We start from the raw sequence: 24,760 nt of genomic DNA, 5'->3' as shown, positions 1-24,760 counted from the left end.
CGTGACGTGAGAGGCCCGTGTACTGAAAAAAAAAAAAGTGTAAGACTTAAAGTGGAAAGACAAGGAAGAAATTTATGTTAAGGAATTAACTCACATGATTATGGAGTTTGGAAAGTTTAATCTGCAGAATAGGCCATGAGGCTGGAGACTCAGAGAAGAGCCGTTGCTCTAGTTCAAGTCTGAAGGCTGTCTACTGGCAGAATTCTTTTTTTGGTTGCGAGAGTTCAGTCTTTTATTCTATTCAGGTCTTCAACTAATTGGATGAGCCTCAGCCACATAATGGAGGGCAATTTGTTTACTCAAGGTCCACATATTTAAATGTTAATGTCATCCAAAAATACCCTCACAGAAACTTCCAGAGTGATGTTTGGCTAAATACCTGGGTACCTGGCCCAGGTAAATTGATGTATAAAATTAACTGTTACACTGTATTTATAGATGGATTGATATAATATGTAAAGCTATCAATCACTTAAAATTTATTTTCAATTATATCATCATATTCTTCAGATACTAGGAAATATTTTAAAAATTATATAAAAATACATTTTCATAAATAATGAATGAACTTTGAAAAAGAAAAAGGAGTACTGGAGACTATTTCAATCTGATAATAATACACAATACAAAATGAAATCTACTGACCTGCTAACAAAGTGAACAACAGAATAAAGTAGTGAGGCCAGAAAGAGAGCCATGAGTATGTGAAAGCCTCCTGTATGATAAGATGATATAATTCATTGGGATAATCAGTGAGAAAATATCACACTGAGTGGATGGTTTATTAACTGGTGGTACAATAATTTATTCATTATTCAGACAAAAAAAGGGAGATGAATATTTACCTCCTACCATGTATTAATTTTAAAAATCTGAATGGATTAAATATATCATGTTAAAATATAATCTTATACATTTAAAAATAAAATATAGGAGAATGTCTTTTCAACCTTGGTAAAGAGAAAAATATTTTAAACGAGATTTTTAAAAGTACAAATCATAATGTATAAAAAGATGGATTTGATTACATGTAATTTGGTACTTTTATGTTTAAAAAAGGTAATTAGAGAAAATATTAACAAATATATGGAGTCATAGGAGGAGATATTTGCAATGGCTAGATCAAGGATTAATACTTAGATATTCTAAATTATGCAAAGAATTGATATTACTTGAAAAAAAAAGATTATCCGAAAAATGTACTAAATATATGAGTTTCACAAAGGGAAAATAAGAATAACTGATAAGTTTCTGAAACAATGTTCAACTTTGCTATAAATGGAGATTACAAATAAAATTCATCAGTGTGATATCACTTTACCTCTATGAAACTAACCTATATTAGAAAATAGAATAGTAATCAAGGTCTAGATAAGATGTGGAAGATGTAACCCCCTAAGCATTCCTGATGAAACAATACATTTTTATAGATATTCAGTGAAGTTAAATGCAGAAAAAAATTAAGTATGCCTGTGACCCATGACACTATCATACCACTATTGGATATAATTCTCAAATATATGCATAGGGTTGCAATTTTTCCTCCCAAAATTCTTCGTTGTATGATAGATATGGGGACACCAAATTGTCCTTTGTGGGGAATAAATACATATACCAAAATTCTCTGCTACAGTCAGAATGAATGAAATGGATTTACAAATAGAAACTTGGATACATATGAAAAAAATTATATAGACTAATAAGAATGAGAAAATGTGAATTATAGCATAACATCATTTATATAATTAGACAACTCAAATCATTTCTACATATAGTTTAAGGATCCACAGTTACCTGTTTAAATTTAAATAGGATGATAAATATTAAATGCATTTGACTGGGTGCCCACTGGTTGTGGGGTAATGGAAGAGAAGAAGATTAAGAAAAAATGTAAGAAAAATCAATCAAAAGAGATGTTTGCCATGGGCTGATTATGGAGTGGAATGAACTGAGAGTATGATTAATACATTCTGTTGCCCCGAGATGCAAGAAAAAAAAAGAAAAACAAATTCTGTAATTCCACAAACTTATGTTGTGGCATTCAAAATCAAACTGACATTTTTATCATGTTGTACTGCGAGGGAAATTTTTCACTCCTCTCCCCCACATTTTCCTATGTCTTCCTTACAAGAAGGAGATGAAAGTCTGAGTCTTACTGCAGATCCCTAGTTGGGTCACATTCACTAGAGGATTGTTGTGCTGAGAGTTATGAGAACACACATACATGATTAACTGTGATTCTCCCTCTACTTCTTCAGTAGATGGGGCTAAATTTTAAGAAGAAAAGACCCTGTTCCAAAGATACTGGCACAGAAACAGAAATATAGATCAATGGAACAAGATATAAAGCCCAGAGATAAACCCATGCACCTATGGTCAACTAATCTATGACATAGGAGGCAAGAATATACAATGGAGAAAAGACAGCCTCTTCAATAAGTGGTGCTGGGAAGAGACATAAATTACAGCAAGATCTTTTTGACCCACCTTTTAGAGTAATGGAAATAAAAACAAAAATAAACAAATGGGACCTAATGAAACTTAAAAGCTTTTGCTCAGCAAGGGAAACCATAAAAAGGCAAAAAGACAACCCTCACAATGGAAGAAAATATTTGCAAATGAATCAACAAAGGATTAATCACCAAAATATACAAGCAGCTCACGCAGCTCAATATCAAAAAACCAAACAACCCAATCCAAAAATGGGCAGAAGACCTAAATAGACATTTCTCCAAAGAAGATATACAGATGGCCAAAAAACACATGAAAAGATGTTCAACATCACAAATTTTTAGAGAAATGCAAACCAAAACTTCAATGATGTATCACCTCAGACCAGTCAGAATGGCCATCATCAAAAAATCTACAAACAATAAATGCTGGAGAGGGTGTGGAGAAAAGGGAACCCTCTTGCACTGTCGGTGAGAATGTAAATTGATACAACCACTATGGAGAACAGTATGGAGGTTTCTTAAAAAGCTAAAAATAGAATTACCATATGACCCAGCAATCCCACTACTGGGCATAAACCCAGAGAAACCCAAAATTCAAAAAGACACATGTATCCCAATGTTCTTTGTGGCACCATTTATAATAGCCAGGTAATGGAAGCAACCTAAATGCCCATCGACAGATGAATGGATAAAGAAGATGTGGTATATATAAACAATTGAATATTACTCAGCCATAAAAAGGAACGAAACTGGGTCATTTGTGGAAATGTGGATGGACCTAGAGACTGTCATACAGAGTGAAGTTAAGTCAGAAAGAGAAAAATATCATATATTAACACATATATGTGGAATCTAGAAAAATGGTACAGTTGAACCTGTTTGCAAGGCAGAAATAGAACACAGATGTAGAGAAAAAATGTATGGACAACAAGGGAGGAAAGGGGGGTGGGATGTATTGGGAGATTGGGATTGACAAATATACACTAATATGTAAAAAATAGATAACTAGTGAGAACTTGCTGTATAGCACAGGGAACTCCACTTCACTGTACCGTAGAAACTAACACAACATTGTAAAGCAAGTAGTAACAAAAATAAAAATAATAAAATATTTTTTAAAAGTTCAATTTTTTAAAAAAGTATCCTTGTCTTTATGTCTTTTTTCTGTACTGTCATCTATTGCTCTAATGTCAATGGTCAGGTTTTCAGGAATAACCCCTCTTCACAGAAGCCTTAGGCATCTAGTTTCTAGTATTTTGATCCACCCCAAGTTCTGTTTTTCACTCTGGGTGATGTAATGCTCACAAAAAGCAGCCAGTAAAAAGTCATGAGTTCTTTTCCTTGACTACTAATGTGAGACTACTGCTTATGGAAAAGGCAAATCTATGGAGAAAGTAAAAAAAAATGGTGATTTCCAGAGATTTAGGGGCAGGGAAGGATGAAGTGGAGCACAGGGAAGTTTTAGGACAGTGGAGAGTCTGTATGAGAGTATAAGGGTAGATACATGTCATTATATATTTATGAAAATATAGAATGTACAACACAAAGAGTTAACATTTTTGTATGCAGTGGACATTGGTTGAGATTAATGTGAATGTTGCTTCATAAAATGTAACAAATGTGCTGCAGGAGTGTGGGATATTGATGGTTGGGGAAGCTGTGCATGGGAGGGGGCAAGAGATAGATGGAACTCTCTGTACTTTGTGCTCAATTTTGCTGTGAATGTGTCTCTAAAAATAGTCTATTAATAAAAAAAACACAAATACTACATAAATCTGTTCCCTGAGATTAAACCAATGTATTTGGTAGATGCTTGCTAGACACTGCATTGTACCACATTCAACATATGCAAATAAGAACAAATCATTTTCCCTCACAACTGTTCCCCTTTCCTTCTTCTCCTCGTAAATGATAATATTCTCTACTAAATTGCCTGTACAAAAAATAAATAAAGAAATGTAAAGAAATGACATGTACAAAGAAACAAAAAGCCAAGGATTAATTCTGGAACGCTCTCCCTTAATCTCCAGCCTATCAGAAAATCCTATTGACTTTCTTTGTAAATACTTCCTAAACCTCTTCATTTATACTCAAAATTGCTATCATATTGTAGTTTGGATCTCTATAATGGCTTGCAGGAACTATTACACCTCTATCTCAGTTCATTTCCCTCCTTTAAATCTTGCTCCATTCCAAACAATTCAATAGATAATATTTATGAAAGGGTAAGTTGTATGACGTTACTGCTTAAAAATTATACATTGATCATTTATTGACCTTAAATTTGAAGTAAAGAATACTTAGTATTGCCCATTTGTTTATTTATAACCTATCCTCCGATCATCTCTCCAGGCTAATTTCTCTCCTCTATTCAAACCAAACAGGTCACCATTACTGAACTTACGCCAGGATTTTGGGTGGGCCATCCATCTCTATTTGATCTTTTCTCAAACTATTATAATTTCCTTACTATGTCCATTTTTTAGACTAGGTTATGCAAAATAACTTTCAGCTCCAAAATCTCAGTGGCCTAAAACAACACCTTATTGTTACCAAGTCCAAGCTCCCTTAGCTCGCTGCAGGACTGGCCAATGAACTGAAGATGAGGTGTCGAGGCAAGGAATACAACTTTATTCAGAAAGCCGGCAAACTGAGAAGATGGCAGACTAAAGTCTCAAAATAACCATCTTATCGGGGTTTGGATGCCAGTTTCTTTTATAGCACGAAGTGGGGGGGAGATGAGGAAGTAAAGTAAACAGGGCATAAGTTTTGCAAATATCACCTGGAACTGCCAGCCTCGGGGAAGGGATGTGTTAATTTTTTCTTTCTTGAAGCCATCCACAGGTGGACAGGGTCTGGATGTTTGCCTGAACAAAGGCACTTTGGTTTAACATTCAGGCAGAGGGGTAGGGTTCCCCAAGGCAGGCCATTATGTATAGACAGTATCCTTTTAGTGAACAAAAGCAGCGGAAAGCAAAGGTTAAAGTAAAAGAAACAGATCCAACATGTAGTCAAGATTTGGCTCTTCCCTATTACATTATTTCTTTCTCATGCCATATGTCCATCTATTGAGCTGCAACTGTTATATATATTCTTTAACCAGGACCCAGATTGGCAGAGTAGCTACTCTGGAACACAGCCCAAAGACATCACAAAGGAAAAGAGAACTCTGCAGTAAGTGCACCTGGCAATTAAGTGTTGGACCTGGAAGTGATACCTGTCACTTCAGTTCATTCTCATTGCCCTGAGAGTATTGGACAATTTCACTAAACTCAGGGGCTAGGGACATTACTGTTGTCAAATATCTGGCATATTTGATAAGCATCACTAATGATTACCACAATAATGCAGTAAATACTTAATGGTAATGTAATAGTCGAAGGTGGATAATTCCCATTAATTCCTGTGTCTAGGTTTTCAGTTTGAGGATCAAATACTAAAAAATAATAAACTACAAATGATTCCAGGAGGCAAATACTCAGAGAAGCAAAAAGAAGCACATTTAATTACCTTAGGTAGGGGTTTTGCAGGCTTGCAGTGCAGTCCTCCAACAAATTCAATGTTAGGTAAGTAAGGGAATGGAAATTCAAAATCCCAGTATGTTCGAATAAACCACATTTCAGCTTTCCCCACCATTTCACATAATGTGGTACGTTTTCCTGAACAAAAATAAAAGACGATAGAGGGAAAACAATCTGAAATGTTAAGTGGGACATGTTTTACCATAGAATTTTCTAAGAAAAATCTTCAAAGAAGCAATATTAGTTCTATGCAACCCATGAGAAATCAATAGGCCTTTGCCCCCCAAGAGTACACAATACTGAGATTATGAATAACCAAACACAGATTTAAGTATGGAACAAGCCAAAAACTTGCTGCTTTCTCTCTGCCAACAGACTCTTTCTGCTTGAGCTAAGCCTGAGCCCCACTCCAAGCTCAGAATCAGCACGTGCTCCTAGCAATGAACAAGAAATTCAGCCAGTGATCCCAGCCTACTATGGTAGAGTCTCCTCTTCTGGAATTCCAATTTATCTCATCCTCATTGCTCCAAAACCTCTGATATCTTTTAAAAACAGCTTTTGAAATTTATCCATCTTTTCTTCTGGTGTTTGGGACTATGCTTCCATAACTAATTATATCCTATCAGGAATGGAAATCTTTTCATAAAAATTTAAAAGTGATTATTCCTTTGCTGTACATAATTATAGCTCCTGTTTTACAAGACTTTGTCCTCTTTTTTGAAGAGAGAGCACTGCATAATAATTTGGTGATGAAATATTTGCTATTTTGACATATTTAGCTGATAAACAGTACAAAAGGGATACCTTTGAACTGAAGTGGAAACCAAGTGAACATTAACAGAATAAGAACTCAGATTAGTGACTCTGAATTAAATCATTTTACTTAGTTGGGAACCAGAGCTTCATTTCTGAATTCTATTCAATTACTGTGGTATAAGGAACCTTATCCAGAGTTTTGATGTCCTTTTGAAATATGTACTACATATCACTGATAGGAGGAAACCATAGCTATCTGGTTTCTCACTGCATGGCTTTTTGAATATTCTCCTTGATGTTCTAAGTGTGCTAAAGTTTTGATCAGAAAATATAAGGGTTTTGATCTGACCACGACAATCTATCTATGTAAGAGATCACAAGCAAATCTCAGTAATTTAGGGGTTTTATTCTGGTAATGACAAAAGTATTCAAAATCCAGTTTCAGACCCAGTACAGACCCCATATTGGAGCCTTATTTGTATCAGCATGGGTATAATTTTATTCTCTTTGTGTGATGCTTTACTCCCACGCTTTTTTAAATGACAGTTTTATTGAGGTATAATTTGTATACCATACAATTCTTCTTTTTAAATAAACTATTGAGTAGTTTTTAGTACATTTATAATATTGTGAAACCATCACCATTATTAAATTTAAAAAAATTTTATTATTTGCAAAAGAAATCCTGTATCCATTGGCAGTCATTCTTCATTTCTCCCTCTTCCCAGCCCGTGACAACCACTAATCTGCTTTTTCCTTCATTTGCCTATTCCAGAAAAACCTTATTTAACTTAATATAAATGAAATCATACACTTTGTGGTCTTTTTTGCTGCCTTCTTTCATTTAGCATAACGTTTTTCAAGGGTCATCCACGTGGTAGTATGTATCAGTATTTCATTATTTTTTGCTGCTGAATGATATTTTTGTAAGGATACACGTCATTTTGTTTATTCATTCATTAGTTGGTGAACTTTTGGGTTGTTTTGACATTTGTCTACTATGAATAATGCTGCTATGAGCATTCATGTATATGTTTTCTGTGGACATATGTGTTCATTTTTCTTGGTTATAAACCTAGGAGTACAATTGCAGGGTCATATATTTGGTTCACTTTCTTTCATATCAAGATAATATCTTTTTCCTGTTAATTCTCCACTACTGATTTAGTAATCTGGTGTGCTTAATGCATCTTACTGAAATGAAGATAATATTGTAGGAAAAAAAAATTGATCTGAATAAGGAGATTGTAAGAAAGTATCTCAAATTTGGAAAAGCTTTTCCAAATTTCCAAAATCAATGCCACATTTGATATAATGTATCTGTTGAATGATTAAAGGATTATTTACATCTTCAGGAAAGTGTGCCTACATTTTATTTTGTTATTTATTATTGATTTATTGTGAACTTTTTTGTTCAGACACTGTGAAGTTAAAAAGTTGGCGTGTATATTTCTGTCTGGTAGAAAAACCATCCCCTAAATTATGATTTTATTGCCCTATTAGACATTGACCATTTTTGTGTCTAACCCAATAGTATTATCCTAACATTCCTTTGTCTCCCAAAATGTTATATTAGTATTTCCTCAAAATATGGTTTGAACCAGATAACTTCTTGTTTTCTCCTCAATTATTTGAACATATCTATGACATGATTCAATTTACAATTGTATAAGTTATGAGTTATAGTTTTAAAATTTGAAAAATATACTTGGAATACATTTTATAAGGAAGATACTAAATTGACACTGAATGACAATCTATATCTAATAGCATTTTAAAATTTATGAGAGTAAAATAAATTTTTGTCTTCTATTTACCAAGCCTTTATTATTCTTTCTCAGATTATTGATATATTCCCCAAAAGAATGTTCTAAGGTGCCAAGAGCTATCAAGGAATCAGAGACAGAGTTATGTCCTATAATTTATGCCTCACTATAAAAGAGCTTCCAAAACTGAGTACAAAATTGCTGGAACCAGGGCTTCCCTGGTGGCGCAGTGGTTGAGAGTCCGCCTGCCGATGCAGGGGACACGGGTTCGTGCCCCGGTCCGTGAGGATCCCACATGCCGCGGAGCGGCTGGGCCCGTGAGCCATGGCCGCTGAGCCTGCGCGTCCGGAGCCTGTGCTGCAACGGGAGAGGCCACAACAGTGAGAGGCCCGCGTACCGCAAAAAAAAAAAAAAAAAAAAAAAAAAAGAAGCTGTTTCTCTATGTTTTCCTTCAATACACCTGTAGATCAGTCACTGCTTGATCCATGGCTCAGAAAATGTCACTAGGATGAGATTTTAAGTTATCTTTTTTCGGTTTTGCCTTTTGCAGCTTGGACTGTGACTTTGGGTACGTGATGGGTGCAGCAGTTTCTGTCCACATATTTTTTTTTAGGGTCAAGTCTAGAGATATAAGCACCTGTTTCTGTCACAGAGTGCCCAGAAAAATCCTCAGTGCAACATGTCGACCTTGATTAAGTCATATGCCTTTTTTGAATATATGACATATTCCTGGGTAGCATACTTCATTAAAAGCACTCATATTGTTTGTGAGTTGTTGAAGAAATAATTTCTCAGAGGAAATTTTGAACAGATATCCGAAAAAGAAAAAAGGAAGTGGCTACATAAAATAATAGTTCACAACTATAAGCGTAAATTTTAATTCTTTAGGAATAAAATTAATTTTTAGTAATGATAAGGTATTAGAGATACTTCTGTTAAAATTAGTAACAAAGAAAACAGTTTTAGGGCTTCCCTGGTGGCGCAGTGGTTGAGAGTCCGCCTGCCGATGCAGGGGACATGGGTTCGTGCCCCGGTCTGGGAAGATCCCACATGCAGCGGAGCGGCTAGGCCCGTGAGCCATGGCCACTGAGCCTGCGCGTCCGGAACCTGTGCTCCGCAACGGGAGAGGCCGCAACAGTGAGAGGCCCGCGTACCGCAAAGAAAACAGTTTTAAAGTTCATATGGAAGTGCAAAAGACTCCAAATAGCCAAAGCAATTGTGATAAAGAAGAACAAACCTGGAGGCATCACACTTTCTGATTTCAAGCAATATTTTAAAGCTGTACTAATCAAAACAATATGGTACTGGCATGAAAACAAACCAATTGATCAGCCCAGAAATAAGACCATGCATATAAGGTCAACTAATATTTCACAAGGCAGCCAGAAATACTCAATGGAGGAAGACAGTCTTTTAAATAATTTTCGCTGAAAAAATTGGATTTTCACATGCAAAAGAATGAAACTAGACCCCCATTTTACTCTGCTACAAAAATTAACTTGCAAAGGATTGAAAACATAAATATAAGACCTGAAAAACCATAAAATTCCTAGAAGGAAACATGGGGGAAAAACTCCTTGACATGGGTCTTGGTAATGATTTTTTAAATATGACACCAAAAGCATAAGCAATAAAATTAAAAATAAAAAAGTGAAGACTACTTCAAATTAAAAAGCTGCTGAACAGCAAAAGAAATGATCAACAAAATGAAAAAGCAACCTATGAGATGAGAGAAGATATTTGTAAACCATGTATCTGATTTGTCATTACCACCCAAAATGTCTAAGGAACTCATAGAATTCGACAGCAAAAAAACAAACAAACAAAAATGCAAATAATTCAATTAAAAAAATGAGCAAAGGACCTGAGTAGACATCTTTCCAAAGAAGATATTCAAATAGCCAACAAATACATAAAAAGGTGCTCAGCATCACTAATCATCAGAGAAAGGCAAATCAAAATCACAATGAGGAATCACCTCACACCTATTAGGATAGCTATCATCGAAAAGACAAGAGATAACAAACACTGGTGAGGATGTGGAGAAAAGGGAACACTTGTGCACTGTTGGTGGGAATGTAAATTGGTGCAGGTACTTTGGAAAATAGTATGGATGTTCCTCAAAAAATTCAAAATAAAATTCCTACTACACTCTCATGTCCATTGCATCATTATTTACAATAGCCATAATATGGAAACAATCTTTTTTCCAATGGGTGATGGATAAAGAAAGCATGGTTATATAAACAATGGAGTAATATTAAGTCATGAGAAAAAGGGACAACCTGCCATTTGCATAAACAAGAATTGAACTTGAGGAAATTGTGGTAAATGAAGTAAGTCAGACTGAGAAAGACAAATACTGTTTGATATAATTTAGATGTGGAACCTCAAAAAAAACCAAAACAAAAAAGAAAAAAAAGTTTCATAGAACAGATTGGCTGTTGCAAGATCCTGCGGTTGGGGGGTGGGCACAATAGATAGGTAAAGGTGGACAAAAGTTATAAACTCTCAGTTCTAAAATAAGTAAGCCTTGGGGATGTAATATACAGTATGGTGACTATAGTTAATAATACTGTATTGAATATTTGAAATGTGCTAAGAGAATAGATCTGAAGTTCTCATCCCAAGATAAAAAAGGCTTTTAATTATGTGTGGTGATGAATGTTAACTAGAGTTATTGTGGTGATCATTTCACTATATGTACAAATATAAAATCATTATGTTGTCTATCTGTGATGAAACAGAATGATTTCAAGGCAGGACAAGAAAAATTTAATGTAAAATTTTCTCTGCCATTTGAGCTACCACCCTGCTCCCCTTTAGTGTACATTTTGCATCTGCGTTGTACATTAACAAGATCTCCTTAGAAGACACAGGAATGTCTTCTCACAAACAAAACAAAAACGAAACAAACAAAAAAGCCAATTTCCTCCTGGTGCCAGCAAGGTAACTCCTTAGGATATAACATTCCTTTCTTAATCCCCTAAAGGGTCACAGTAACTCATTACTCGCTTTGTTGGCCTATGTAAACTGTCAGTACATTACTCTGATGTATAACCCTTTGATGTAAAACCCTTTGTCTCAAAAACATATAACTGTGCTTTGACTTCTAATGGGTGAAACATTCCTCAGAGCTTTCTGAAAGACTGTCTCCTGGGTTATAATCCCCACATTGGCTCAAATAAAGTTGTCCATTTCTTAGATTGACTATTGATTAACTTTTTCATCCACACATGAAACTAATACAATATTATATATTAATTATATTTCAAAAAATCTAACTAAATAATATAAATAGGATACTGCCTCCTCTAAGATAACTAATATACTATGCAAAATCATCCTTAACACAATTAAATAAAAGTTTCTTTAATAAAAATATCAATATGCAAAAGGAAAATTAAAGTGGGTTACAGACTTGCTTAAATTGAGAAAAGCTTTGTGCTCAGGGTCAAAGTTCTCTAGTTGACCTCTAATGCAATTATGAATAGAACAGTAACAACAAGATAACAATGGGATAAATTTAAAAGTCTAGAAACATGGTCCTTTAGAGAAAAATCTTCCTTGTTTCTCCTTTTGAAGACAAGAGCAGATGAAATCAAGATATATTTATTTATTTTCCAGTTTCATGCTTACCACTTTCCAAGCCCAGGAATCAGTCAATCAAGCCTTGATAGGATACAAACAGAAAGCCTGAGAGACAGCAGGTTAATCAGAAAGAAAACAAGTGTATAAAAGGAGAAGTAAACAAGAGAGAAGTAGTCTAAGGTTATGGAACTTAAGCACACGTCAGATTTGGGTTTTCCAGATGTCAGATTTGGGTTTTCCAGATACTCTGAAAAAAAATTAGTAGCATCAAACAGAATTTATGGAGAAATATAGAGACTATTCCTTCTCTGATATATTTGCAGTACTCAATGATCTAAAAACAAAAAACAAAAAAGAAAGAGTTTCAAAAAAGAAAGAAAAAGAGTTGTTTTTATTGTTTTCACTCAAAACAGTTAAGCAACAGGAGCTTGGGTCCTCACTTAAAAAAAAAAGCCTTTTGTAAGTTTTCCTACAGTCAGATAAATATTCACATTTTACATATGAAATAAGAATCATTATTACATACAAATTTCTCTTACCTAAAATCTTGCTGTAATACTCATCCCATTCTGCAAATGCATAGTATGAAGAAATATCAGTCATTGTATACAATAACCAGTTCTCCAGCCTCTGTATAAAAGTCATGTTGTCTGTCAGTCTTGATGTGATGCCAGGAACATATGAAGAAGGCATAGGAAGCCTAGCACACAATCTCTCAATGACATTCCCATAGGAAAACCGAAAAGAGTATATAAATGGAATATTGAGGAGTTCAGCCACCAATTCCCCACAAAAGCTTATAAAGTCAGCAATACATATATCAAATTTAGCTGCCTGTAGCCTGCTGAGTAAATCCTTGTTTGTGACAGCACTGTCACATACTCTTTTGGCTGATGCTAAAAAATTTTTCATAATTTTTATCAGTTTCACTTGCCTGTCCCACCATGAAAGTTTCGGCAGTTCAAAAGAAAGTGTATGGAGATTAGCACTGAACTCTTCCATGAAACTTTCTTTACTTATTGAAAGTTGAAGTATCTCCACATTAAAGGGAATCTTGGTATGATCAAGCAGAGAACTTGTTGAAGGTACCAGGATGGTTATCTCATGTCCATGAAGGTGGAGTTCTTCCAGAATAACTTTTAGATTAATCCAATGACTAAAATCCATGGGCCATACAAGTACCTTCCCAGTCCTTCCAGAGTCAAAGAACCATAGCTGCAGCATGAAAAGGACACAGAAGCCTTTCACAGTCTTCATGATATTAAGTTTGCTCAAACTAAATCTGGGCTTAAACCAAGTACATGAAACTCACAATCCAAAGATTTGTCCTTGACCATCCCAATCAATTTGTAGTAGGTTGGGCTGAACTTTGAGTTGTGTACTTTGTATTGAGGAGTAAAATGAAACCCAAGTGCCTTGATGGAAAAAAAAATGTCAATAAATTCAATAAAATAAGTTAGGAAAAAAAACAAACCTCAGAATGAGAGTTACCAAACTTCTTTTAGAGGATATCAAAAAAAGGGGGTGTGAAGTTAAACACAAATCCATAATAATTTCTAAATAATGTTAAGAAAATCCATCATCATCTGATGCATATTCAAATAAGACTAGATTTTTGGGATCTTTTTCTCTGGTTTTATTTGAATGTTCTTTTGAACAGAATGGTCTCTGTAGTGTTTCTCATACTGATAATTCTGCTAAATATTGCAGATAAGAATGAGGCCATCACTTACTGCCAGAAGGAGAGAATATGCACACTTTGAGATGTTAAGGCAGGGAGATTTAGATCCAAATGTTCTGAAGTTAAATTCAGTGCCTTTCCTGCTAAATCACAACTATCGTTAAGAGAAAAAGAAAAAGATATCTTTTCACTTTTATTGAAGATAGGAGTTCAAGTTCTGGTTCTCATCAGATTAATGTTATATTGAGAAGAGATATCTTAAAATGGAAAAGTCGTGAAGAACATAACTTGATAATCTTATCCTTCCTTACAGCACATCCAATTCTATTTTCTTTGCCTTCCTGTTCTAAGATACTTTTTATAATGTAAAATTCCATTTTTTGCTTGGATCTTCACAACTGGAAGACACTACCCCATGTAGAAATGGATTCAATTATATTTAGGACAATAACTTCACCTATAATCCTTTTGCTTAAAAAGTTGATTTTCCTCAAGCAATTAATCAATAAGAATATATGATGATAATAACATTATCATGAGAATAACTGGTCCTTAATAAAAATATAATCGTGTAATTATTCAGCTGCTTACTATTTCTATACATTCTACTCACAAATTATAAATCAACCTATTTTCATTTGTAGTCTTCACTGCATCTATCTGACTCTAGTCATTTTTATATCTAACTTTGACTTGCTGCAGTACCCTTCTGATATCACTGCTTCAACTTCTGCACACCTGCAACTCACTCTCCATAGAGAAACTTTTCTGATTTTCAAAAAAAAATCTGTTTCAGAAATTATCATACTTGAGTAAAATGCTTCAATAACTTTCTCTCATCTATACAATCAAATCTATACTCTCTGAAATGGCCCACAAGATCCTGACTTGTTTTCTAATCTTATGTTCCACCTCCATTGATATCAGCTTCCTTTGAGGTTTTCATGGTAAGAATTTCTTTTCTGTAGTGACATCAGCAAGACTGCAGAATAGGATATCTCTACTGTCATCCCCACAGAACAATGATTTTGGCAGTCCCCCAGGGGTGAGCATAACTTTCTGGGAATCAGAAAGTCCAGTGAAGAAGTTTTGTCCCACCACTGAAGCAAATAATTCCAAGAACGTGTGCATTGAAGAGGGTAAGATGAATAGTTTCACTTTTCTGTGTCACTCTTTTCCCAATTATTGTGGCTTAGTGCCAGGAAAAATCCATGTGAAATGTAATGTCTCCCACAGGGGAAAGTGAAATTGTATGAGTGAGTGCCTGGTTTCCCCAGCAATAAGGAATGTACACTTTTCCCTCACCTTACTGAGATTACTGAGGTGATCTGAAAAGCTTAGGGGCTATGAGAGGCTGGGATCATTTCCAGGCCTTAGAACTCATCAAAGCAATGCTACTAACCACTTTGTGATTCTTCCTGCTAAACAATTTGTGGACTCCATCAGGATTCCCGCCATCTCCTTGGGCACCTCATCTGCAGACCCCTCTGAGTGGCCACAGGTTTCTCTAATGCTCTGTGTACCTCACCCACACCACTATGCTCCCCCTGCCTGACCCACAGAAATGTATCCTTCTGTGCACTGCCATGGACAGCGGGAATTAGCAAGTGCAGAAATCGGACCCATATCTGTTGGATTGGAAGAATACTCACAAACTAACATTTCAGGACTCGGTACTAGGGAAAATAAATGGGAGACTCTCAACATGTGGCTTGCATTGTGGGATCAAAAGGAGTCATACAATTGAAAGAAATCACCCTCAAGAGGGAAGAAGCAATGTGGAACAGACATATCCATAGAAATGTTCTGAGAAAGTCTAAAAAACACCTCATATCATACAAAGAAATCCCCATTGGAATATTATTGGATTTCTCAGTAGAAACTTCACAGGCCAGGACAGAGTTGGTTCGTATATTCTAAGTTCTGAAAGACAAAATCTGTGACCCAAAATATTTTACCTGAAAATGATGTCCTTCAAAAATAGAGATAAATACTTTCCCAGAAAAACAAAATCTGAGTGAGTAAAAAATTACAGGCCAATATCTTTGACGAATATAGACGTAAAATTTTTCAATAGGACATTAGCAAACCAAATTAAACAGTGCAATAAAAGGGACCGTACACCATGATCAAATGGGATTTATCCCTGGGACTCAAGGATGGGTCAACATAAGTAAATCAATAATGTGATATACAACATTAAGAGATTGAAAAATAAATATTATGTGATCATATCAATAGATGCAAAAATTTTGCAAAAACATAACATCTTTTCATGATAAAAACACTTAAACTGGGTATAAAAAGAACATGACTCAACATAATAAAGGCAATCCATGACAAACCCACAGATAACATAATAGCAAATAATAAAACATTGAAAACTTTCCCTCTGAAATTTCACCAGGAATAACACATACGCTCTATTCAACAGAGTACGAGAAGTCATGGCCAGAGCGATCAGCCAAAAATAAATAAATAGATAAATAAATAAAATAAAAGACATCCAAATTTGAAAGGAAAAAGTAAAATTGTGTTTCTTTGCAGATGACATGATCTTATATATAGGCAATTCTAAAGACTCCACCAAAAAACTGTTAGAAATAATGAGTGGATTCAGTATATTTTCAGGATAAAAATAAACATAAAAGAAATGAGTTGTGTTTCTATACACTATTAACAAAACACCTAAAAATGGGACAAAGAAAAGAATCCCATTCAAAATGGCATAACAAATAATAAAATACTTAGGAATAAATTTACCTAGGAAGTGAAAGTAAAGTTCTGTACACAGGAAACTATGACATTTTTGAAATAAATGGAAGAAGACACAAAAAGTTATAATGATATACAAAGTCATGGATGAGTAGAATATAGTTAAAATGTCCATACTAACCAAAGTGTTCTCTATTTAATGCAGTTAATATAAAAATTCCAACGCATCTTCACAAAAATAGGAAAAAACAATCCTAATATTTGTATGGAGCCACAAAACACCCTGAATTGCAAAAGCAATCCCAAGAAAGAAGGACAGAGCTGGAGGCATCACACTTCCTGATTCAAATTATATTACAAAGGAATAATAATAATCAAAACGGTATGGCACTGGCATAAAATATGCACATAGACCAATGGAACAGAATTGAGAGTTCAAAAAAAGCTGTCATAAGAAAGGTCAATTAATGTTTGACACAAAATCCAATAACACTAAATGGGGAATGGATAATCTGTTCAGTAAATGGGGTAGGAAAACCAGATCACCACATATAGAAGGATGAAACTGAACCCCTATACAACACCACTCACAAAATTAGCATGAAATGGATAAAGAATTAAATATGATAACAAAAGCTGAAAACATTCCTAGAGAAACAGACAGGAGAAATGCTCCTTGACATTGGTCTTGGCAATGATTTTTTGGATTGACACCAAAAGCACAGCAACAAGAGCAAAAATAAACAAGTGGGACCTTATCAAGCTAATAATTTCTGCACAGAAAAAGGAAAAATCAACAAAAGAGAAGGTAACTGAGAGAATGGGAGAAGATATTAGCAAATCACATATCTGATAAAATATTAATATCCAAAATATAAAAAGAATTCATATGTCAAACCCAATCTCCCAATTTGCTTTGCTGTACAGCAACTAACACAACATTGTAAATCAACTATATTCCACTAAAAATTAATTAAGAAAAAAACTCATACATATAACAGTAAATAAAAAGTCTAATTTAAAAATGGGCAGACATATTGAATAATTTTTCCAAAGAATACATATATATGACCAATAACTACATTGAAATGTGCTCAACATTTCTAAAGATCACAGAAATGCAAATCAAAGCCACAGTGATATGTCACCTCACTCCCGTTAGAATGGTTATCATCAAAACACAAAGTATAAAAAGTGTTGGTTAGGATGTGGAGAAAAGAGAACTCTAGTATACTGCTTTGGGAAATGTAAATTAATATGGCTACTATGGAAAACACTATGTAGGTTTCTCAAAAGAAAAATAAAGCTACCACATGATTAAGCAATTCTGCTTCTGGGTATATATCCAATGGAAATGGAGACAATATCTTGGAGAGATATCTGCACTTTCATGTTTATTTCAGCATTATTAACTACAGCCAAAATATGGAAACAACCTGAGTGTCCATCAGTGGATAAAGTTGATGTGATACATTGCATACTATCAAAAATTCTTTAGCTATGAGAGAGAAGGAAGTCTTTCTTTTTGCCACAATATGGATAGACCTTGAGGTCATTATGGGTTAGGGTTAGGGTTAGGGTTGTTAAGTGAATAGATTTTCAATTTTATCACCACAAAAGAAAAGAATGATAATTATGTGATGTCATAGAGGTGTTAATTAATACCAGTATATATTTGTAATATATAAGCATTTCAAATCACCTCAAAATTATATGTTATGTGTCAATTTTATCTCAATAAACTGGAAAAAATAAAATTTTAAATAATGCTTAGATGTCACTAAAAAAATTCTCTGCATCAACGCTTTTTCAGAATTATATTTGTCATGAACTACGGAAGAATTAAAGAACTTTGACCCAGAGCCAACAAATTTATCCATTATCAACATTACTCTCTCAATATTATTAGGTGTTTACTGGCCTGGATGTACTTTAGCAGGAATAAAAGGTGTTTACTTTGTTCTCCTAATCTTAGTAAGTTTGGAAAAACAAGAGGATGTGCTTTCTCTTACATATGAGTTCAACGAGTCACTGAATTTCTACATTACAAAAATTCCCGTTTTGTTAGAAATTTTCCTCAGTTTCTGCTCCCATTTGTCTACTCAAAGACTATTCCAAGTTGGTTAAACTGTTTAGTAATTAAGTCATTTAAGGTATTGACTCCATTTCTGGCCATGATAGTGTTAACAGGGACCAGACTAACCCTCTGCCATGAACAAATAGAAAACTGGACAAATTATATGTAACACTATTTTCAGTTATGAATATCAGGCATCACAGAAACATGACAACTAAGAGAAGGGAAGCTAATGAGGTGAACACTAAGATCACTATAGCTTTCTGATTGTAGCCACTTTTGAGATTACATTGCCCCAAATAGAATCAACAGCAGAAACTGGGGGTATCAAAGATGGAAGAAAAAGAAATTAGAATTTGAGGAGAATTGACATCTGGAATAGGAACAGCATAATTTGGAAATTCAAAATATCCCACACTGTTTTCTACCAAATAAGCGAGCTACTCATAAGACTTTATGTTCACACGCTGAAGTCAATTTTCACCCATGGCCTTAAAATATCTTGATTTTTTACGATTTTTATATCTTTCAGTGTTATGAACTGTTAAATTGCTAAAATTCCTGGTTAATGGAATGTGACCTTTTTGCAGATTTCATGCAGATAATAAGATTAAGTAACCCCTAGTATATGTGACTATTCCTGTCAGGGTAAATAGCCAGTGTGGAAGAGATCCAAGTTAGGAAATTGGCCCCCAGTATCCAGTTGGTCTACTCATACAACAGTGCCTTATCAGGAACTCAGTGTTTAATTAGATTCCTGGCAGATGTGATCATCTTGATACTCAGGGAGTAGTTAAATAAGCCTTGATAAACAGGAGCTCATACGTTGGAGCCCATGCATAGCTCCACTCGCTGTCACCATAACCACTTTGTTAATTTGTTCTAGGGACAGGCACTGGGGTGGATGATAATAAAGGCTGTCTGATGTGACCTGGCTGGGTAACAGTTCTTTATCAGACCTGTCTTTTGCAAATATTGTCTCCCAGTCTGTGCCTTGTCTTTTCATTCTCTTGACATTGTCTTTCACAGAGCAGAATTTTCTAACGTTTTGTTGAGGACTTCTGCCTCTATGCTTATGAGAAATATTGATCTGTGGCTTTCTTCCCTTGTAATGTCTTTGTCTGGTTTTGACATTTAGGTAATGCTGTCCTCATAAAATGAGTTAGAACTTATTCCCTCAGCTTTTATCCTCTAAAAATGACTATAAAGAGTTTGTATAATTTCATCTTTGAATTCATTTTTGTTACAATTTTTTATCTCTCCTTTTTTGGTTTTTCTTAGGATTTGCATCTCTCTGCTTACACAGTTCATCTGTTTTTACATGCTGTCCACTTTATCCATTTAGAGCCTTTAGCATATTAATCAGAGTTGTTTTAGGTCCTTGTTTTGAAAATTATAACATTCTTGCCATCTCTGGTTCTGATGATTGTTCTGACTACTCAAAATGTGTTTTTGCCTTTTGGTATGCCTTGTAATTTTTTCTTCATAGCCAGTCATGATGTACTGGGTAAAAGAAACTATTGTAAATAGGCCTTTTAAATATGGCGGTGAATTGTGGGGAGAGAAGCAGTCTATAGCCCTAAGATTGGTCTCAGTATTTTACTGAGTCTATGCCTCTGGACTCGTCACAACGCTTTCTCAATGTTTTCTCCCACTTTATTTGGGGCAGGATGGTCTAGAGTTGGGTATATCCCTTTTCCATGTGGTAGTCTAGAGGGACCTGGAGTTGGGTATTTTTCTTCTGCAGGTCAGTTAGGCTCTGATAATACCCCAACACATTGTGCACTGGTTAACTAGTTTACCCTGAGGACAGACCTTTTTAGAAAGAACAGAGTGCTCTAGCTTCTTTCAGAATGATTCCTTTTCCCCTCCCCTAAATGGAAGTAAGGGATTTTTCTTTGATATTTACTATGGAAAATTGGTTGAGCTCCTGGAAGTAAATCCCACAATATTGTGGGGACTCCCCTATGACTGAGTCCCACTGGATTTTTTAACTCTCAGATTTGTCCACACTGAACCTCCAGCAATTCACCAATTATAGTTCAGGTGTTCCTACCCAGGGACTGGTTCCTATGGTGATTTCCAATCCTGAGTCTCTGCTCTTGAGTGTTCAGATAAGCTGAAACTCTCTGTATATTCCAAAAGAATATACAGATACATTATTAGAATAGAGTTTGATAATTTCAGTGGATACAAAATATTGTGAAATGGCAACTGCAATTTGTGTGTATGAATAAAAGAAAATATAAGTAAAATATATACTTCAACTTATAATTGTTGAATAATTGTATGAGTTGTGTAAACTATGTCTGATTAGAATTATAAAGTCTTATTGAAACCCATTTTAGAAAAATAAATAGAGCTATCATGTTCATTGATAGGAAAATCAAAATTCATAAAGATGTCCATTCTCTCCAAATCAATCTACAGATTCCTTGTAATTTTTATTAAAATCTCAAAATCCCAAGGTTCATGAAACTTGATAATTTTTGTAGAATTTTACATTTAATTTTTAAAATCTATAATAGAAGAGCAAAGAGCTAAGGATAACCAAGGTGCTCTAGAAGAGATACAAGGGGAGAGGGTATTACCCTTCCAGGTATTTTGAGCAGGATGACCAAATAAGATGTCTCTCATGTATCCCCCCACCCCTCAACAACAATGATTTGGTGTTTATCCACAGACAAATGTGCCTTTGTGGGAGATTCAGGATACAGATAGGAGATTGTGAAATCTGGGTGCAGTACAAGACAGACAAAGACCTTTTGAGAAGGCAAATTTGCAATCAGGTGACTGACCCACAGAGTGTGATCCTGGTTGCAGACATGGAAAAAAGCTCTGTACCCCTGAGAACTCAGCTACAGCCTGTTTCTCTTTGCTTCTGTCACCAACTCCACATACCAAGGAATCCAAGAAGAGTCATGCCCACCTGCATGTCGAGTAAGAAACACACAAACCTCAGTCCCAGCTGTGGGCCCTGAAGTGGCCCATGAACTGGCTCGAGCACCTATGGGATCCCTGGAGGCAAGTTTGCTAAACTTGGTCAGACTGTAGATTCTGAAAGGGCCCTGTAACTGGGCTGCAGCCCCTGCCAGCCACAGTCCTCAAGTAGCCTTGCTGGCACAGCAACCAGGCAGGAGGCACTCCTGTCTGCACCCCAGGAGATCCTGAAAGACTCCTATACTTAACTCCAGCTTGCTCATAGCCACAGTCTGCCTGCCGTCCTGAGGGTTTGGGGTCCCAGAGGGAGACACTTTGACCTACAACCTGGAGATTCTGAAAGGGCCCTAACTTGGCTCTAGCCCCTTCTAGCCACAGTCTGTGAAAAATTCTGCTAACTTGCAGGCCCAGCAACATACACTCAAGGCTGTGTCCCCAGAGATCCCGAAGAGTTCCCTACTTAGCTGCAACCCCATCACAGCTAGAGTCCATTAGCAGATCTGCCACACAGGGACCCAGTAGGAGATACTCCTGTCTGTGCTCTCAGAGATACTGAAAGGGCCATACACTTAGTTCCAGCCCCTCCAAGCCACAGTCCATGAGTCTAATTTTTGATGGGTGGGTAAAGGGGATGTGGTACACACACACACACACACACACACACACACACACACACACACACACACACACTGGAATATTATTCAGCCATGAAAAAGAAGAAAATCTTGACATTTGTGACAAAATGAATGAAACATTCTAATTGAAATAAGTCAGACAGAGAAAAACAAATACTATATGATCTCACTGAAATGTGGACTCTTAAAAAAAAAAAAGGCCAAACTCAAAGAAATGGGGAGTGGATTAGTGATTGCCAGGGATGGGCGGGGTAGACTTAGGGAGATGTTGGTCAAAGGGTACGAACTTTCAGTTATAAGATGAATAAGTTCTGGGGATCTAATATTCAGTATGATGACTATGGTTAACAATACTGTACTATATACTTGAAAGCTGCTAAGAGAGTAGACATTAAATGTTCTCACCACAAAAATAGTAAATAGGTGGGGTGATGGATGTGCTAACTAACATTACTGTAGTAAACATTTCGCTGTACTTCTGTGTGTATCAAGTCATCATGTTGTGCGCTTTAAACTTACACAATGTTATATGTCAATTATGTCTTAATAAAGCTAGAAAAAAGAACAAGTAGAAGAAAAACCACTTAAGTAGTGAAATTTCTGAATGATAAAGCAAGCATTGTAGTTAACTAGGGAAAAGAAGAAGCCTTGAATAAATAGTAATGGTACAACTCCTTATCCCTGGGCAAGGGTAAGAAGAAAGAAAGGAGAGGAGAGAAGAAGAGAGGGAAGGAAGTAGGAAAGAAGGAAGATGGAGAAACAGCAAAGGAAGGAAGGTGAAAAGAAAAGAAATTGAGCCCAACCTACAAAATACACAAAAATAAATTAGTAAGTAGATTAAAATCTTCAAAAGCAAAGCAAGACCATAGCTTCTTTGAAGACAATATAAAAGGAAATCTTTTTGCTTTCAGAGTAAGAAAGGATTTCCTCAAGTGCATAAAGAAAATGGTTAATTAATTTGACTCCATTAAGTTTAAAACCTGAAGGTCTTCATATGAAATTTAGGAGAATGAGAAGCACATCATAAACTGCCAAGATGTTTGCAATACATGAAACTAACAAAGGCTTATATAGAGTATACAAGGAATTTATTGAATCCATAATGAACACAGAAGCAAACCCATTAGAAAAAATGGGCAAAAGACATGAGAAGGATATTCACTGAAAAAGAAATAAAAACCTCCCATAAAATATGAAAAGTTACTTAATCTTAGTAATAGAAAGCTAAATAAAACCTAAGATGCAATTTCAGACCTACCACATTGATCAAACTTAAAAAAAATCATTATTCTGAGGAATTATAAAATTAGAACATGGCGACAGTTGCTGATGACTGTTAATAAAAGTCATTAAATCATATGCTAAGTAAGGATGTGGTACTGTGAGGACTAAAATGCTGTGTTGGTTAAGGTAAAATTTTGTATAGTCTTGGTTGGAGTATAATTTTTTGAGAAAAGTCTTACCTAGTAGGGGAAAAATATATATATATATATATATACAATTTACATCCTATTGATACTATTGCTCTGTTATTACAACAGAGAACATATACAAAAATGTTCATAATAGCAGCATTATATAAAAAAATTGTAAATAGATAGTTGTCCATCCACAGAATGTCATGATGTAGTCACACAACAGAACACTATCTATAGAGCTTTAAAAAAAACCATGATTGCATCTTTAAGGGTATTGAGAATAAGTAGCACATCTATGCTTGTATTTGTATAATATTTAAATAAACTAAACAATAGAGTGTTGAGGAAATCACATATAATGGTAGACATCAAATTTCCAAGAAAATGTTCACCAGAGTCAGACTTGTGGTTTTTACTGGAAGAAGCATGTTTCTAAGAAACTGATGACTATCTATTTCTTAACTTGCTTGTAGGGCACACAGAAGTTTATTTTATTATTTACATCAACTGTATACTTACATTTTTTCACTTTTTATTGGTATGATATTTTCTAAAATCTGAAACTTCATGTGTAATATTTTAAAATATATAAAAATATTTTTATGTTGATGTAAATTAATTTAAAATTCCTAAGTCAATTGATGGGCTTAAAATGATGTTTGTAATGCATATCATAGAAAAAAAGGCTTTAGATTCCCTAAAATTCCAGACCAGTTAGAGATCAATAGAATAAACAGCCCATAAGAAAATGGAGTAATTGCTGGCCACCTAAGAAAAGGTCTGAAGATAAAGGTTAAATGTTTCAAAAATTTTAGAGGACATTGTGGCAGAGATATAAGTAACAAAGTTTAGGGCAATCTATATATATTTTTTGTAACACCAGAGCTGGAACAATCGAAGTATAGCTTTCACACTAGACCAGTTCAATGATTTGTTATACCCATTCATATGAATATTACTAAATCAATATAAAGGATAATGTAGATTTTAAAATGTGTGGAAAGGTGTCAAATCTATATTAAGTGAAAAAATAGGTAAACATGAATATTTAGTCATCATTCCTACTGGTAAAAGAAAGAAAAAAATGTATATTTATGTTTAATAATACATAGACAATATTTTTTTTTTTTTTTTTTTTTTTTTTTTTTTGCGGTACGCGGGCCTCTCACTGTTGTGGCCTCTCGCGTTGCGGAGCACAGGCCCCGGC

The 24,760-nt window shown here is 35.0% G+C and overlaps 1 protein-coding gene across 1 annotated transcript in view; it reads right to left on the bottom strand.

Moving 5' to 3' along the window:
• Window positions 1–24,760, bottom strand: part of LOC102983168 (UDP-glucuronosyltransferase 2A1-like) — an 80,664-nt gene that overhangs the window by 21,907 nt on the left and 33,997 nt on the right. Inside the window, 1 exon segment of the mRNA XM_055085743.1 lies at window positions 5,964–6,112. Coding sequence (XP_054941718.1) covers window positions 5,964–6,112 — 149 coding nt within the window.

The sequence above is a fragment of the Physeter macrocephalus genome, chromosome 7, assembly GCF_002837175.3.
Source record: "Physeter macrocephalus isolate SW-GA chromosome 7, ASM283717v5, whole genome shotgun sequence".
Lineage (NCBI taxonomy): Eukaryota > Metazoa > Chordata > Mammalia > Artiodactyla > Physeteridae > Physeter > Physeter macrocephalus.
The sequence above is the reverse complement of the archived record's forward strand: the minus strand, read 5'-3'. Positions and strand labels throughout refer to the sequence as shown.